This window comes from Lissotriton vulgaris, chromosome 3_1 (assembly GCF_964263255.1).
Source record: "Lissotriton vulgaris chromosome 3_1, aLisVul1.2, whole genome shotgun sequence".
NCBI classification, from domain to species: Eukaryota; Metazoa; Chordata; class Amphibia; order Caudata; family Salamandridae; genus Lissotriton; species Lissotriton vulgaris.
Genome location: NC_141689.1, coordinates 1535822892 through 1535837893, shown reverse-complemented (window position 1 = coordinate 1535837893; position 15002 = coordinate 1535822892). Strand labels below are relative to the sequence as shown.

The 15002-nt window shown below is 47.6% G+C and overlaps 1 protein-coding gene across 1 annotated transcript in view; it reads right to left on the bottom strand.

Moving 5' to 3' along the window:
* Positions 1–15002, bottom strand: part of TBCK (TBC1 domain containing kinase) — a 1513148-nt gene that overhangs the window by 953814 nt on the left and 544332 nt on the right. Inside the window, exons 13-14 of the mRNA XM_086962029.1 lie at positions 8028–8077; positions 7081–7210 (exon numbers count right to left, since the gene is read on the bottom strand). Coding sequence (XP_086818155.1) covers positions 7081–7210; positions 8028–8077 — 180 coding nt within the window. The remainder of the gene's footprint in view (positions 1–7080; positions 7211–8027; positions 8078–15002) is intronic.

The window sequence follows — 15002 nt, the reverse complement described above, 5'->3', positions numbered from 1 at the left end:
CTTAGGGCATGTGTGTCTGCAACATGTGCACCCATACACGATTGAGGGGTGCAACAGGGTGTCAAAGTGACACCCTACCACCCTTCAATGTTTCCCCCAATTACCGAATCGGTATTTACCGATTCGGTAATTGACATTCATTCCTATGGGCCTCCAGGCCCATAGGAATGAATGGCGATTACCGAATCGGTAAATACCGATTCAGTAATTACCGATTCTTACCGATTCGGTAATTTCAAAAGAGAAATTACCTACATCCCATTTACCTACTCCTAAATACCGAATCGGTATGATTCGGTATTTAAGAGTAGGTAAATCGAGATTACCTACATCTGGCCCTAAGTGGCCTACAGAGTGCTTTAGTTTTGCATCGTAAGAGGCCTGGAGGTTAACGTGGCAAAAACTAAATGTTTGACTTTTAATCCGCATCGCAGTTTGAAAGGGAAAGTTTTTAAGAATGGCCAGCCGCTTAAACTGGTCAAAGCTTTTACCTATTTGGGTGTCCATCTAGGAAAGGATCTCAAGTGGGACCATCATATAGATATAGCTGCATTAAAACATAGGCAATCTACAGGAGCTTTAAGCTTGGAGCACCGAAAGTTGCTAACAAAACCAATGAAGTCTGTTCTCCAAGTTTATGAATCAAAAGCTGTTAGTTCAGCGCTATATGGTGTGGAATTATGGGGGTTTGAGAAAATGGTATCATTAACCCTCTCTGAAAATAAGTTCCTTCGTAATATCACCAGTCTCCCACAGAGTACCCTGTTAAAGCCGTTAAGAAATGATTTTGGCAGGAAAGCTATTACAGATGTCGCCAAGCTGTGCCCTATTCTATACTGGCGCAGGTTGTGGACGACACCTGAGTTTTCTTTATATACCGCAGGGTTCGTTGATGTTCTAAACTCTGATCCCTTCCACAAGATTCGTTGATTAAGATATGTGTGAAATAGCCTGGTTGCTCTGGGTATGCAAATGTTGTGGGATAACTCAGCAGAAGCCTTATTCCCATCGAAGAAGGTTTTGAAAGAGAAATATTGGGAACAGGTTGCATACCACCCTGGCAGGGGTTTTTTTAGATTCAAAACTTATGCCCAGGCTTGAACCCTATTGGGATATTATTACTAAGCCTGGGGATAGGAAGCTCTATTTTCAGTTTAGGGCTGGATCATTACTCCTGAAGTCATTGGCTTCTAGGTGGACTGATGCAAGCAATAGTATCTGCCCGGCTAGTGGGACTCAAAAGGAAACAATTGCTCATCTTCTTTTCGCCTGCCCTGTATATGTTACCCCAAGGCGAGTTTGGCTTAAGCCAATGTGCAAATTACTGGGCACTAACAGTAGCGCAGAAGCAGAAAGGCGCATACGCACAAAGCACTTTGCCATTTATTTCAATAGCGGTAGCCAGATACTTAGGATGGGTGTGGGTGATAAGACAGAATACAAACCAGGGGTAATTGATTCCTTTTGAACAGTAATTTTGATCCACTTAGTTTGACCATGTAAAGTGATTGGCCATAATGTGTTTTTATCAGTTTTTAACTTTATAGTAAAAGGTTTTTATTTTATTGTAATTAGTGAAAATTAATTTCTAACTCTTCCATTTGTCCAATTTTTTTTTTTTAACTGTCTTAAGCATGTACATTTTAATTTATTATCTTGTAACTGTGTAATTTTATATGAATCATGGATGTTTTTCTTCTGCTTTTATGAGTATAACTCGAATAAAGTTGTTTTGACTGACTGACTGATTCAAAACCACTTCAACTTCTACAGTCCGGGCACTTGGGACTTCGTTGGACTTCGCCTGGGAACCGAGACTGCATCAAGGAAGACTCCTGCTGCTCCTGGTCTCGTCGTCCTGCCAGTCTTCTGCATCATCTGTGCTTCACCCAGTTTCTTCTCTAGGCCTGTGGGCATCAAAGACACCCAAAGTAATATCCTCTGGGGAGTTGCAGAACCACCACCTGTGTTGCTGAGCCTTTCGAAGTCCGTGGGACGTCAGGAGCAGTAGACCGGTCAGCTTAGGTGCAGCACCTGCAGAGGCAGGAGTCATTCTCCTGCTTCTGCAGGTGCTGCAACTAAGCTGACCGGTCTACTGCTCCTGACGTTCCACGGACTTTGAAAGGCTCAGCAACACAGGTGGTGGTTCTACATCTCCCTGGAGACCTGCACTATCTTACCAGCAAGTTTGAGGCCAGTATCCCTCGTCAGAACCGCTGGACCAGAACCCCTGTGCACCAAGTCGACTTGCTGTTTCCAAGGCTTGTTGACGTTTTCTTCAAGAGATCTTCGAGCTATAAGAAGCTCCAGCCTCCAGCATCTCTCCCTACCAATGTCTTCATCCTCACAGCATCCTCTGCACTGTGGGCCCGCATCTTTGGTGAGCTGCTCAAGGTCCTCTTGCGACTCCTGTGCCTTCAGCCTGTGGATCCACTTGAGGGTCATTGGCTTTAGTGAGCTCCCCTGTTTGCTTGCGGGCTGCTCTGTCTCTCCTGAACTTGGTGCGTTCCTTGGACCTTGCTGGTCCCAACGTTACGCCTTTTTCATTTACCACATCTGTTGCTGCTGCCAAGGCTTGCTGGTGCTCCCACCGGACACCAACCCCTGGTTCTCGACTTCCGACATGGGACAGCTCATGAACGGCTCCTGGTCTTCCACAGTGTCGCCTTGTCCTCACAGCTGCAACAAAAAGGTCACTGTCAACTCTCCTGCATCTTCCGCCATCGGTGGTCATTGGTCTTCCGTGCCTCCTAGTCACTCCTGAGTGGCATAGAATTTGCTCCTCTGCTTGCAGGTACATCTCTTCAAGAATCCATCCTTCGATTTCACCAGACTCTTTCACCTTCTTCGCCAGCTGCATCTTTACTGAGGTCATCCATTGTGTTCTACGGCGATTTTCGAAGTCACTTTGCAACTATGCACCCAGCTTCCAGATGTAGGAATCCTGGTTTCCTGGCATATCCACGGGTGGGGTGACCCTCCAACCTTCCATATTCCGCTGGGTTTCTTCAGGGTCCACTGGGAAGGGTCCTTCTGGAAAACTGCAACCGCAACTTCCCCATTGATTTGCGTTGAGTACGTGGCTGTGTTTCCACTCTGCACACAGCGTCCGTGGGGTTCCAGGCTACTTACCTCGGGTGGATACTTGGGTCCCCAGCTCTTCTGACTCTTCTGGTCCAAGTCTCAACTTCAGTAGCAGTTCGTATTCCACTTCTTTAGTATATGGTTTGGTATACCCCTGAAGAGCACTGCGTATTTGTGCTTACTTACCTGTTTTCATTTGAAGTATTGTGTTTATATCTCCGGGTAAGAGATATACCAACATGTGTTAGTGAATGTTTATAATAAATATACTTATTTTTATAACTACACAGTGTGGTTCTTTTTCGTTTAACCTACACTATATGATTAGTTCTGGTGAAACAAGCTCCTTCTGGACTAAGCCTGAAAGCTGCTCTCCACAGCTACCACTTAGAGAGTTTTCTATTTTTGTCTAAGACCACTAAAATCAACATAAAGGTTGTCTGGATTACTGCAAAGTGTTTCACTTAAATAAGTGTGCACCATATACTAAGCCAGCCTCCTACACATAACCTCAGCATTTCTTGTTTTTTGTGTCAGTAAGCCCTAGTTTTGAAATATTTCATCTACAACCTTGTCATTTAGAACCTAGTCATGCTTTTCTTCATTCTACTGAGGGAGTCTGTTTCTGGGTATTAAACATCTGGTAGGTGGACAGATGTAACTGTCTGAATCCTCACTATGAACCATTTCTAACTTACTAGAGAATCTAGACATAGAGGTCTTGAGTGGGCCCATCCCTTCTTTTCGAGGCAAACTGTTGTTGTGTTGTCCATTTGAACAAGCAAGGAGTTTGTTGTAATGTCAGGTAAAAAAGATGTTATGGCCATTTGAACGGTTCTTATCTCTAGTAGGATGAAATTGTACGTTTTTTCTTTGTTTGACCATAAATAGTGTGTCATTTATTGGCCCATGTGAGCTTTTCACCCTTTACTGGAAGGTCCTGATGGAATGACGTCCCTATCACTAAATTCATCAGATTGGCCCACAATCGGAAAGACTGAATTGGTGATTTTGCGACATTCAGTTTCTTCTTTCAGTTATATGAGAACTGATTTCACTGGTCCTCTAGACATTGTTGTAGAGGACTCATCTGAAGCCTGGAGGAAAGGACCAGGAATATACAGGACGCAATCAACCCTAGCAAGGATGATATCTGTTGTGTTGTTGGTTGATGAATCTGCAAAAGACTGAGATTTGAGACAGAAAGATGACAATAAATACTATGAAGGATACACTTTTCCAGGTTGGGTCTCCAGTATTGCACCGAGGTAGTTAATCGTGCACACTGGGTGGATTTTTGAATTGTTGATGTTCATCCCCAGACCCAAACTTCAAAGAGTGTCGAAGAATATTTGCAAACGCTTCAGAGAATGCAACTTTAGCCAGTCGCCTATGTAAGAGTAGCCAAAAAATGTGTGTTTCCTTAGATGGTGTGCAACAACAGCCATGCTTTTTTGCGAATGTGTGTGGTGCTGACTTCATTCTGAGTGGCAGGACTTTGTATTGAAAGTGTTTGGAGCCTACTACAAAACAGAAATTATGCATGCCTTTTTTCAATTGGTACATGGAAGTATGCAGCCTAAAGGTCTACTGCACACATGCAGTCTCTTAGAAGTCGTTGAGTGGTGTAGTGAGTAGTTCAGTGGTATAATGCAAGCATTCAACAATCACAGACTGAGGATGGGTCTGAACTCCTTTTTTTGACCCTTTTTTCTGAACCAGAAAATAATGGGAATGAATTCCCAGTCCTTTTTGGTGAAAGGGAACCACCTCCACTGCATTTTTCTGTAGCTACATGGTGACTTCTCTTTGCAACAAATCTAGTTGGTAAGTCAATGTTGTGGTTGTTGGGATGGAATATCCATTCTGTACAATATTCAAGACCCATTTGTCCATTCTTATGCCTTGCTTCTCTTGAGGGTAACTGGATACACCCCCCCTCCGGAGTGAGCAAAAGAGAAAGGAATGGAGGTATTCCCGCTGGCGCAGGTTGTTGTTGCTGACCCTATGTACCTATGAGGGTGGTACGGTTGTCTCTGCTGTTGCTGCTGTTGGTGTGACAAGTGAGAAGTTTCAACCGTCTGAGGTAAGTAGAGCCTATCATCGGGCCGTTACCTTAGTCTGTACTCTTTTTTCCTTTCTAGCTCAACAGCCTTCAGAGTCTCCACATCAGTTTTCATATAGAAAACGTCATCATCTGCATGAGAGCTGAAGTGTAGTAACTGAAATGGGTAAATTCAGGATCTTGTGTTGTGCTTCTGGCTGTAGATCAGTCAGTCTAAACCAGGAACAGAATATCAGGCAGATTCTGTGGAAATAACCATGCACCACTAGGTCGGATGTGTCGGCTGCTTCTACAAAGATCTGTTTGGAGGCAAGCATACCTTCATTTAGAACTTCCTGGAAGCCCTGCTTGTCTTCTTTGGGAACTTTGTCGCAATAAGTTTGGAGAGACTCCCAGAGGGATCTGTTGCATTTCCTCAAGAGAGCACTAGCACTGGCAGCTTTCAAAGTAGAAACAGGCGTTTTGCACATCTTTCTGCCTACAGAGTCCATACAGTGGCTCTTTTTCCAGTGGAACAGACGAGGAAAGAGCTACTGTATGAGATTTTCTAGTTGCAGCCCCAATAATTGAGTCAGGAGCGGGATCTGCTCTCAGAAAAAGAAGGTCAAAATCTGGTGCTTTCTAATTCTTTAGAAGTTGAGATGGAGCTGACCTTACTGATGCTTGTGTTAGAAACAGCTACAGAGCAGGTTACAAGCAGATCAGGAAATAATAGATGCAGAGGCCTGGGGGATTTTCTTTTGATGTAAGGTCTTCAATATGACAAATGCTTAGACACTAGCAGTGGACATTCCAATGTTTAATTTTGCTGCTACTTACTAATCCATCATTAAATGTGGTAAGGTCATCAACAGGCCAGACAAAGAAAGGAACTAAGATCAGCATGCAATGGCTCCATGCCAACACTTCTGGATTTAGTGCGACATTGCGGTGGAGCCTAAGGCAAGCAGTAACAGTTGCTGTGAAAAATTCTAGATCCAGTTTGGCTCTTGGGAATATTCAAAAGCTGAGGAATCAGCGATCAGAAGTATCCTTCAGAAATATATTTACAGTATACAATTAAATCCTTGTTGGAGTCCTGTCAGGATAGGAGAGTACTCTCTGAAGGAAGAGCTTGACATAGCTGTCCAGGATGGAGTACGCCTCCTATGATGACCTTCTGCTAGATCTTCAACTGGATCTCTTTGACTTAGAGTGAATAGATTAAGATTTACTTCTTGATTTTCTCTGAGATCTAGTCTTTTACCTGAAGCGTGAACAATGTCCTTTTGATTTCCAGACTTACGTGGAGATGAAGAAGGTAAATGTGAACTTTTGTGTCCCTGAGACATTGTAGGAGCAGAAGGAGGTTGTTAAGGGTAAGCCCTGGGAGAAAGCCTAGGAGATGTTACAGGACCTGGTGAAAGCCTAGGAGATGTTACAGGACCTCGTGAAAGTTAGTAGATGTTACAGGACCTGGTGAAAATCTAGGTGATGTTGCTCCCTCTAGTGATGAGGTACCAGAGAAAAGTACTTCAGAACTATTCCAAAAAGGTAAATATGTCCATGAATATACCCAGAGTCCAGACTTTCAGAAGGTAGTTTTTTTTACAAAGGTCTAGAAGCCATCTTAGTGAAAGATAAATGGATGGTGATGGAGATCTTCTTCTGGACGTCAAATGGGGTTTGGATGGAGTTTTTAACTTCGGTGGCATAGAAGTTGGTGATTGTGACCGGATAAATGAACTGACCTAACTGCCATCATCCAGTACAACTACAGGGTCCGTGATTATAGTGCCAAACAGTATGTGTGGCAGCTTTTTATGGAATCCTAGAACTTCAGCACGACTTTAGAAGATCAGGGAATGAAAACAAGCATGTTTGGGAGGAGTGGTTTAAAACTAAGGATCTGAAAAACATCCAAAGGTAAAAAAAAAGGAAAGTGTCCATACCTTTAACAGCCTATCAAAGAGGATGATCCTGTTGAGCTGGTACTCTGTGTCCCTCTCTCGGATGATCAGGGGGAGAGTGGCAGCCGCAGACAACTCGTTAGTGCTTCCAGAATGGGGTAAATTGGACTGGCTGCAGAAAGGATATTAAAAAACAAAAATGTTTATTGTACAGGGCATTTGAATAGAGGAAAATAAGAAGTTGCAGTTGAAAAAGACTTCAGTCTCACCTAAAATACAGAGAATACTCTGAATTAAGATAGCAAAATGCAAACATGCTTGAAACTGTATCTCCCTCCTAGCCCCCCCCTCTACTAGGGTGGAGAAAACCAAAATGTAATTTGCTCAATGGCATTACGGATTATATAGAAATCTCAGTGAAATTATACACATCCAGCTTATCCAAGGCAGCCGTTAATGCTTTCAGTTTTTGATGATGCTCAAGACTCAAAATAGCTAACAGTGTCTATTAGTATAGTTTCACCAGTAATTCATGCTGCTAAGACCATGCTTTGAGGATGGGCAGCTCCAAACTTACTCCAGGTACTGCATGAGCACGTTCTGTGATAGTGACCTCTTAGACTGAGATGCAAAGCTGTTTACTGTCTTCTTATTGTTACCCCCTTTCAAATTTAATGCAGGTCCCTTTCACCTCAGCAACATCTACAACATGCGCCAACACCACACTCTGAGTGGACCATTACTGATGCCATTGCAATGGCGTCGATACCTTCATGTTCCAGATAAGGTAGTGGCTGAAGAAGCCACCGACAGGTAGAAGCTCACTCATTTGGGGGATTTAAACTTTCCATGCACAGAGATGGACCCAAGTGAAGGCAAACTGACTTTAGTGTGTGCAATGTGGACCATCTAGAGGCACTAAAGGTAAAGTTGGAATTCTAGTAACAATGTTAAAAACTGATAAAAACTATTAAACGATGGACACTCACTCATCTTCCAGCAACGGATAAAAGGCTTCCCCGGGAACATCCTTCAATCTCTGTGAAAAGGGAAAGAAATGAGGAACAGTTATAAATGTTTATACCATGGTAAAGTAAAGACGGAAAGTGTTACTTATTACACACATGTTTTGAATGTCTTTCAATGTTTGAAATATTAGATTATTTCCAAAATTAACCACAATTTGAATTGGTATAAATTTAGATTCAGCTCAATTATGCAGCTGAAATCATATCATACCGCAGGGCAGTGAACAGAAGTTGCTATATTTCAAAATAGGGATATCACCCTACCTGACAAACTATCACACTATCCACAGTCATTGCTTGCTCTTAACCTGTGTCCTCTCCCCATTCCAGTATAACCAAGAAATATTCCACAGGAAAAGCAGTACACTTATAATTCCCATTCCCAACTTACTTGTAAGATCCTGTCCAATGAACAGTCACAATAACCTAGGTCCTGATTATGACTGATGAGGGAATTCCACTTCAGTATTCCCACATCCAGAAGCACCAATGTCTAAAGTATCTTTATTTTCAGATTGCAGGAATAGAAGTTATAATAATAGTGGTAAGAACTGGTGTTCCTATATTGCTTTCTGCAAGTTATTCTCTATTTTCGATCCATTTCATCTGCTTTCAGTAAACTCACCTGTAAGAGATTAAAACTACAGGGATGTGGTTTTCTCGCAAAACTCATAATCCCAGTTCTGCTGGTACGAGTCTGCAACTCAGTACATAAAGCAGCTAACATAGCTCTATGAGGCGCACTAACAGGATTTATTCAAGTCATGGAGTTACACTATAGCGTATGCCATCATTCAGCTGTCGCAGTGTGCTTTAGAGCTCAAAGGAGATAAGAAAAAATGGCAGCAATTATTGCCTCCAAGAAGATCTCTGGGGGTGAATGGTTTAGTAGGTGCATCAGGGAGCATTTGTAGCACAACTTCTAACTACCCCAGACTCCACAAGCAAATATCACGTGGACCCATGACCATCAACCACCGGCTACACTAGAGGCGCAGTTTGAAGCCAGTGACATTTGTGGTAGATATTGTCCTGCCACACTGTGTGTTGAAGAGGTAGATTTTTGGTGAAGTTAAAACTATGGCAAAGTAAAGAACACAGATGCAGATCCACATCAATGGGACCAAAAGGAAGTACTGACATCCAGGGGCAAAGGTGATGAATAGAAGAGGCACTGCACCAAAACTTTTGGAGATGGTACAAAGGCACAATGGGTGAAGGATTGCGCCTCAAAAGTGGAATAGATGACGGATCCGAACTAGAGTGTGAAAAAAACACCTCGAGTCCGATGGCGGAAAAAAACAATCTGAAGATGGAGCCAATGCCCATGTGCACTATCATCCAAAGGAGGATTCACCTATCTTGTGACTTCCAAGGACTTTTCCAGGACAAAAACAAGTGCAAACATCCGGGCCCAATACCAGATGGCGATCTAGGCAATCTATGCATAGTGTGTGATCAGCAGCTCATATGCCTCGAACATACTTTTAGAAGAGAACATTTATTTTCAGTCTATTGTGTGTCAGGTGTAAGCCCAGTTAGCCTCAATTACAATACAAATGGCGACTCACTCTCATTATCTGTTACATCACTGATGAAGTGGTTTAAAGCCAGCATGCTCACATTAATAATTTCCACGAGGCCATGTTTCATGTTTATGGAATGGTCTTCCGAAAATCTGTGAATTGCTTCCCACAGTGAATGATCCAATGGAGGGCAGTAAAACTTTCCTCCTTAATGATAGTAGCAGAGGTGCTGAAGATCTTCCTACCAGGAGCATTACCTCCTCGTTAGTCTTCCTCGCCACATGACTTACATAGTGAGCTTCAGCTCCACACCAGAACCCTTCAAAGCAAAAAGTCAGCCTCCCATGCCTCCCATCCCTTCCCAAGATGGCCGACCCATTACCACCTGACCTCTATAAGAGACGAGCCGGCCCAACCCATCAGCCTGTTTTTTTTGTTCAGCGCGTCATTTCTCTCCGGATGCGTCTTCAGGTAAGGTGTGCCTGCACTAGCTGGTGCCTGGGTCTCGGGTTGGAGGTCCTGCTCCAGCGGACCCTAGGATCTTGGACTCTTTCCCCCCCTTCCCCCCGGTGTGTTTATTGCCGGTTGAGCTCTGCTCCTGCGGGCCGTGGGTTTTCCATGGGGGGGTGGCCGGGGTACTGTTTGGGCGGGAGGCCGGCGCCCTGCCGTGCCTCAGCTGTGCCTTTTGTACTGTGCCAGTTTGTTGCCGCCCGCCTGCCTTTCATTGCGCTGCGGCGGGTGGTGGCTGTGTTTATTTGTATCTTTCCCTTCCCCTCGTGGCGCTACGGTGGGCGGCGGCTCGGCTTTCTTTTTTCCCTTACTTGCAGGGTGTACAGCCGTCGGGGTATGCTCCAGCACGACCCGCTTCCCTTAGGTAGCGGCGGCTGTGTTCTGCCTTGCTGAGTGCCCCACTCGTCCTGCTCTCGCTTCCCGCCTGCCCTTCGGGGCGTTGCGGCGGGCGGCTGTGCTATACGCTGATTGTGCGGTCCACGTTCAGCTGCCGGGGGAATCTTTTGGTGACTAGTGGCGCACCCGTGGTGGTCAGCGTGTGTTTTGTGCCGGTTTTTGCTTGCTTCCCGACACGTCCCTGATTCCTTGGACTTGTTGGGGGTGGGGCTCTCCCTGCTCGGAGCGGCTCCTGTGAGCTGTGTTTCACCTGGCTCCCCGGAGCTTACCTGCTTTTCGCTGGCTTCAACCCTGGGCCTCTCCTGTGAGTTTTCTTGGGGGTGTGCCCTTTTCGGCAGCGTTCTTGTCTGTCCACCGGGGGAAGCTCTGGCCTCGTCTGGCTTCATACTGCTTTCTCTCCGAGGCTTCTTTTGCTGTCGCTGTGCGTTGTTGGCTCTGTCCCTTGGACGGACGGCTGTTGGGCTCGGTGTGCTGAGTCCTCCTGCCTCTGCCGTGCCTCCGTTTTCCGCGAGTCTTCTCCCGGTCCGTGCAGGGGCGCGTTCAGCAGGGGCAGGTGCTGCTTTCTTGCCCGCTTTGCTGTTGCTCTTGCATCTTGTGGCCTGATGTGTCTCCCACTGGGACTCTGGTCCTTCGTATGGGTCTTGCTGATGTTTGTTCGGCACGTTTGTTTCCATTCCTTTGACGCGCATGCGCGCTTCACTATTCTCGGGGTGGAGGTGGTGTCCTTCCGACTTGCGCAACCGACCTCGGGCTGGGGTTCCTGGTTCGTCTCGTCTACATCGCTCATCCCTCCGCTGATTCTGGGCGGCACTCTTGTTGGCTGTCTCCTTGGGGTGTGTGCAGTGTCCTGTGCTTTCCCGTTTTTTCCGCTGTCAGGTTCAGATTTGGGGGAACTCTCCTCACTTGGTTGTTGTTTTCCTTCTTCTTTTCTGGTGGTGCCGGGCCTGCTGGGTGTAGGTGCTGTTTACAGGGCGCTTGGTTTGCTGGCTCAGAGGTCTGCTGCATCCTCTGTGGTGTGCCTGTGTACTCGTGGTCACGGACTCAGCTCCCTGCGGGTTCTCTCTGCCTTTCATCCTTCTGGGGTCGATGTGATGTGTCCCTTTGGGTTTGGTTGCATTGTTCGTCTGTTTGTTGGCGCTTTGCATATGCAGGGGTCTGGGTTTTTTCTGGATATCTCTGTTTTGGTGCTGTAGTTTCTGCTCTTTGAGTTGTCGTTCAGACGCCCTTCTGTGCTCTGCCTGGCCCTGATTTGGGCCTTCCGGGTGTTTTCCTCCTCTGGTTTGCTTCTATATTGACCTCTGGCGGGTCCCATTGGGTTGTTCTCTACGCCTTTCGCTGGGTTCTCTGCTGCCTTGGGTACCGTTGCCACGTTCTGTTCTTCAGGTCGGGTTTGGTGGCTCAATGGACTGGTGCTGCTGCTGTAGGGGCCTGTGTTAGCCCCCATGGTCACAGGTTCGTATCCCTGTGTGTCCACTCTGCCCATCTTCTGTCTTAGGTTGGTGTGATGGGTCCCTTCGTGTGAAGTCACATCTGTCATCTGTTGTTCTGTGCCTAGGTGCCCGTAGCGGTGCGCGTGCGCTTTACGCTTGCACGTGTGGTGTTTACGGTTCTATACTCCCGATTTTTTGGTTCGTGTTTTCTGGGGTTGTATTTCTTTTTTTTTTTTTAATTTTTGAAAACCTTTATTAAGCACTTTGTACAGTACAAATACGGGCCCACAACCATCCGGCCGGCCACAACACTTCTGAAGCTTGATTGCAAAGTATACGTCCACTCGGTGGCACGGCAGCACATAAAAGCATACGACCCATGTTACAATAAATCTACGTGCACCGAGTGGCAGGAGACAGTAAGGTTAATTTTAAAATAATTTTATATGTAAGGAGATACAGAAGCTAGTACGGATCAGTGTACAGTACAGACGATCATATAATAAATGGGTAACAGCCAACAGGAGAGTCCACTAACAGTAAACACATCTAAAATGGCGGCACGAAACTGTAATACCAGGATATAGATATGCAGCGAGATGTGCCTCCCAGCCGCTACCCTCCTAACACCAGTCCCCACCACTGACCCTAGAAAAGACATAAGAAAAGGACGGAGAAAGAAAAAGAAGGCCCATAGAAATAAAAACTTACCGAAGAAGACCCCCCACCCTACACGCATGCCGAGGCTATGGCCTACCCCCCCCCTAGCTACGTGTCTGTCGCCCCAGAAGAACCCGAAATGTAGAAGTAAGAAAAGAAGAGAGGAAAAAGGACCATAAGATCACGATTGAACCCAGGGAGAAAAGGAAGAGTGCACTACCCTACCACTCCCAGGAAAAGAAAAGGGGGGGAGGAGCCCACCCAACAATCGAACTCCCGGACTCCCACGCCGCCCATATATCCTGCGCCAAGTACAATACAGTATCAAAGGACCCCCGTAAACCCGGTGGTCCCGAATCAATACCACCCAGCACCTCAGCACTTCACAAGTCCTCGACCCGGCAGAAAAGGGAAACAGGAGGTGAAATCACAGCGACATGTAGCAAAAACACAGGATATCAAAAAATCTACTCAGCCAATATTGCAAAACGTGTGTCAGTCCAAGTCCCCGCCAGCCAGTCCAATCAAAGCGGCAACGAGCATGCCATCACCCCTGTCCGGACCGGCAGATATGGTTCAGGCCCGTCCATTGCTGCGAGTCACCTTCAGCCAGGACAAAGAGGCAAGATGGCCGCTCTCGAAGAAAGGGGACAATGAAGACGTATCGTACCGCGGGGTCCCAAACACAGCAGCAACATGCCACAGAAGTACCAACGATAGGTGCAGCCTGGGTAACATCTGGCAAGTGAAGTGTAAAGTTAGGTCTCAACAGGTAGCTCAGAGGCAAAGTCACAGCATTCAAAACAAAGGGTGTCTCAGCAACTGTATCCGTGTCGATGGGTTGACGCGATACAATGTAGCCAAGAGGACTCCGCGCCGCCGTCCCTTCGCTCTGCAACAGTGTTTCACCTCCAGAAGAATACATGGGCGGCGGGGGATCCTCCAGCCGGGAACGTCCCGTTGCAGACAGTGCCTCATCGAGTCTCCGGGTCAGCGCCCGGCCAGTACTCTGCATCTCCACTTTTAAAGCCACGAGGGCGGCCAATACATCCCCACAGGTCGGGTCTCTCAGTATCAAGCAACGATCCGCACGTCCCCTCTGCTCCTTCGATGCGGCAATCAGCTCCGGGGCACAGGGGCGCGCAGGCACTGCGAACCCAGGGACAGTCCGCGTCTCAGCACGATGAGCAGGCGCCATTGTCATCTCCAATGCGGGCAATTAATGGCGAGTCAAGAAACCATGTAGACCGGAGATACAAGAATGCAGTCCCCAGAAAAACTCCGTGCACCACTCGGGAACTGCACAGGGCGAGAGCGCCGCACGGTTACATGAAGCCAGCCGTTCACCGCGGGAAGACACCTCAAAATGGAGACCGCTCGCTTATCTTCAGGGTGGCGGAGGAGAGCTACTGTTAGAGGGCTCCAGCGTCGTCTACGCCACCGTCAGCGCGAGGGGGAGTCCGACCCGGATGGAAGGGTCCGACTCCAGTCGCACAGCCAGCGTTTTCACCCCCGCGAGCACCCACAGTGTTGCAGCCCAGCTCGCCGTCTACATCCCTCGGCGTCCGGTGGCGGCCAGCTACGCAGGGACCAGGGGAAGCGTCGGAGGTCGAAGTAATCACCGAGTCTGCTACCAAACCAGCCGACAAAGGTGTCAGGAGAACGCCAATCGCTTCAGTGCCGGAAATCCGCGGCGGTAGAGCGGCGCAGGACAGGAGGATTGTTCAGGATTATCGAAGGAAGCCGGACGGTCCACGGAGCCGGGAGCTCAAACGTCCGTCCCGGCCGCCATCTTGGCTCCTCCCCCTGGGGTTGTATTTCTGCTCCAGAGTTTGCACTGTTAGATGGTGGTTCATGTGGCGTTGGGTTGCTGGGCCTCGGCTTCTTTGTTGCTGTGGTGTCCCTGTCTCCTCCCTCCCTTTCGGGTTTTGGGCCTGTGGTCCTTTCGTCTTGTGGACTCCTGTTCCGGCCGTTGTTGTGCTGTCCCGGTCTGTTCCTTGGTGGTCGTCCTCGGGGGTGGGGTTCCTGGGGCTGTGGGCTGGCACGTGTCTAGTGTGGACTGGCTGCGGTGGGCTCCTCTCCGCCCGTCTCTGGGCTGCGTCAGTGGAACTCCTAGTGTGTCTTTTCTGGCTGTTCCTGCTTCTGGCTGGCTCGCTGTCTATATTGGCGGCTCCTGCACCCCTTTCCGGTTGGTTTTCTGCTTCTCGCCTTCTGGGGTCGGAGTTTGTTGTGGTCCTTCTGTTGCCTCCCCTCTCATCCTGGGTGGCACGGTTCTTTGGCTCCTGCCCTCTGCCTGCCTGCTCCGGTGGTCGGTTCTTGGACTCCCCTGCTCCTGTCCATGGGGCTGTGGCTCTTTAGTTGCTCTGCTTGGTCCGTGGGTTCGGCGCCCCTCTCTGGTGGGGTGTGCGTTCTTC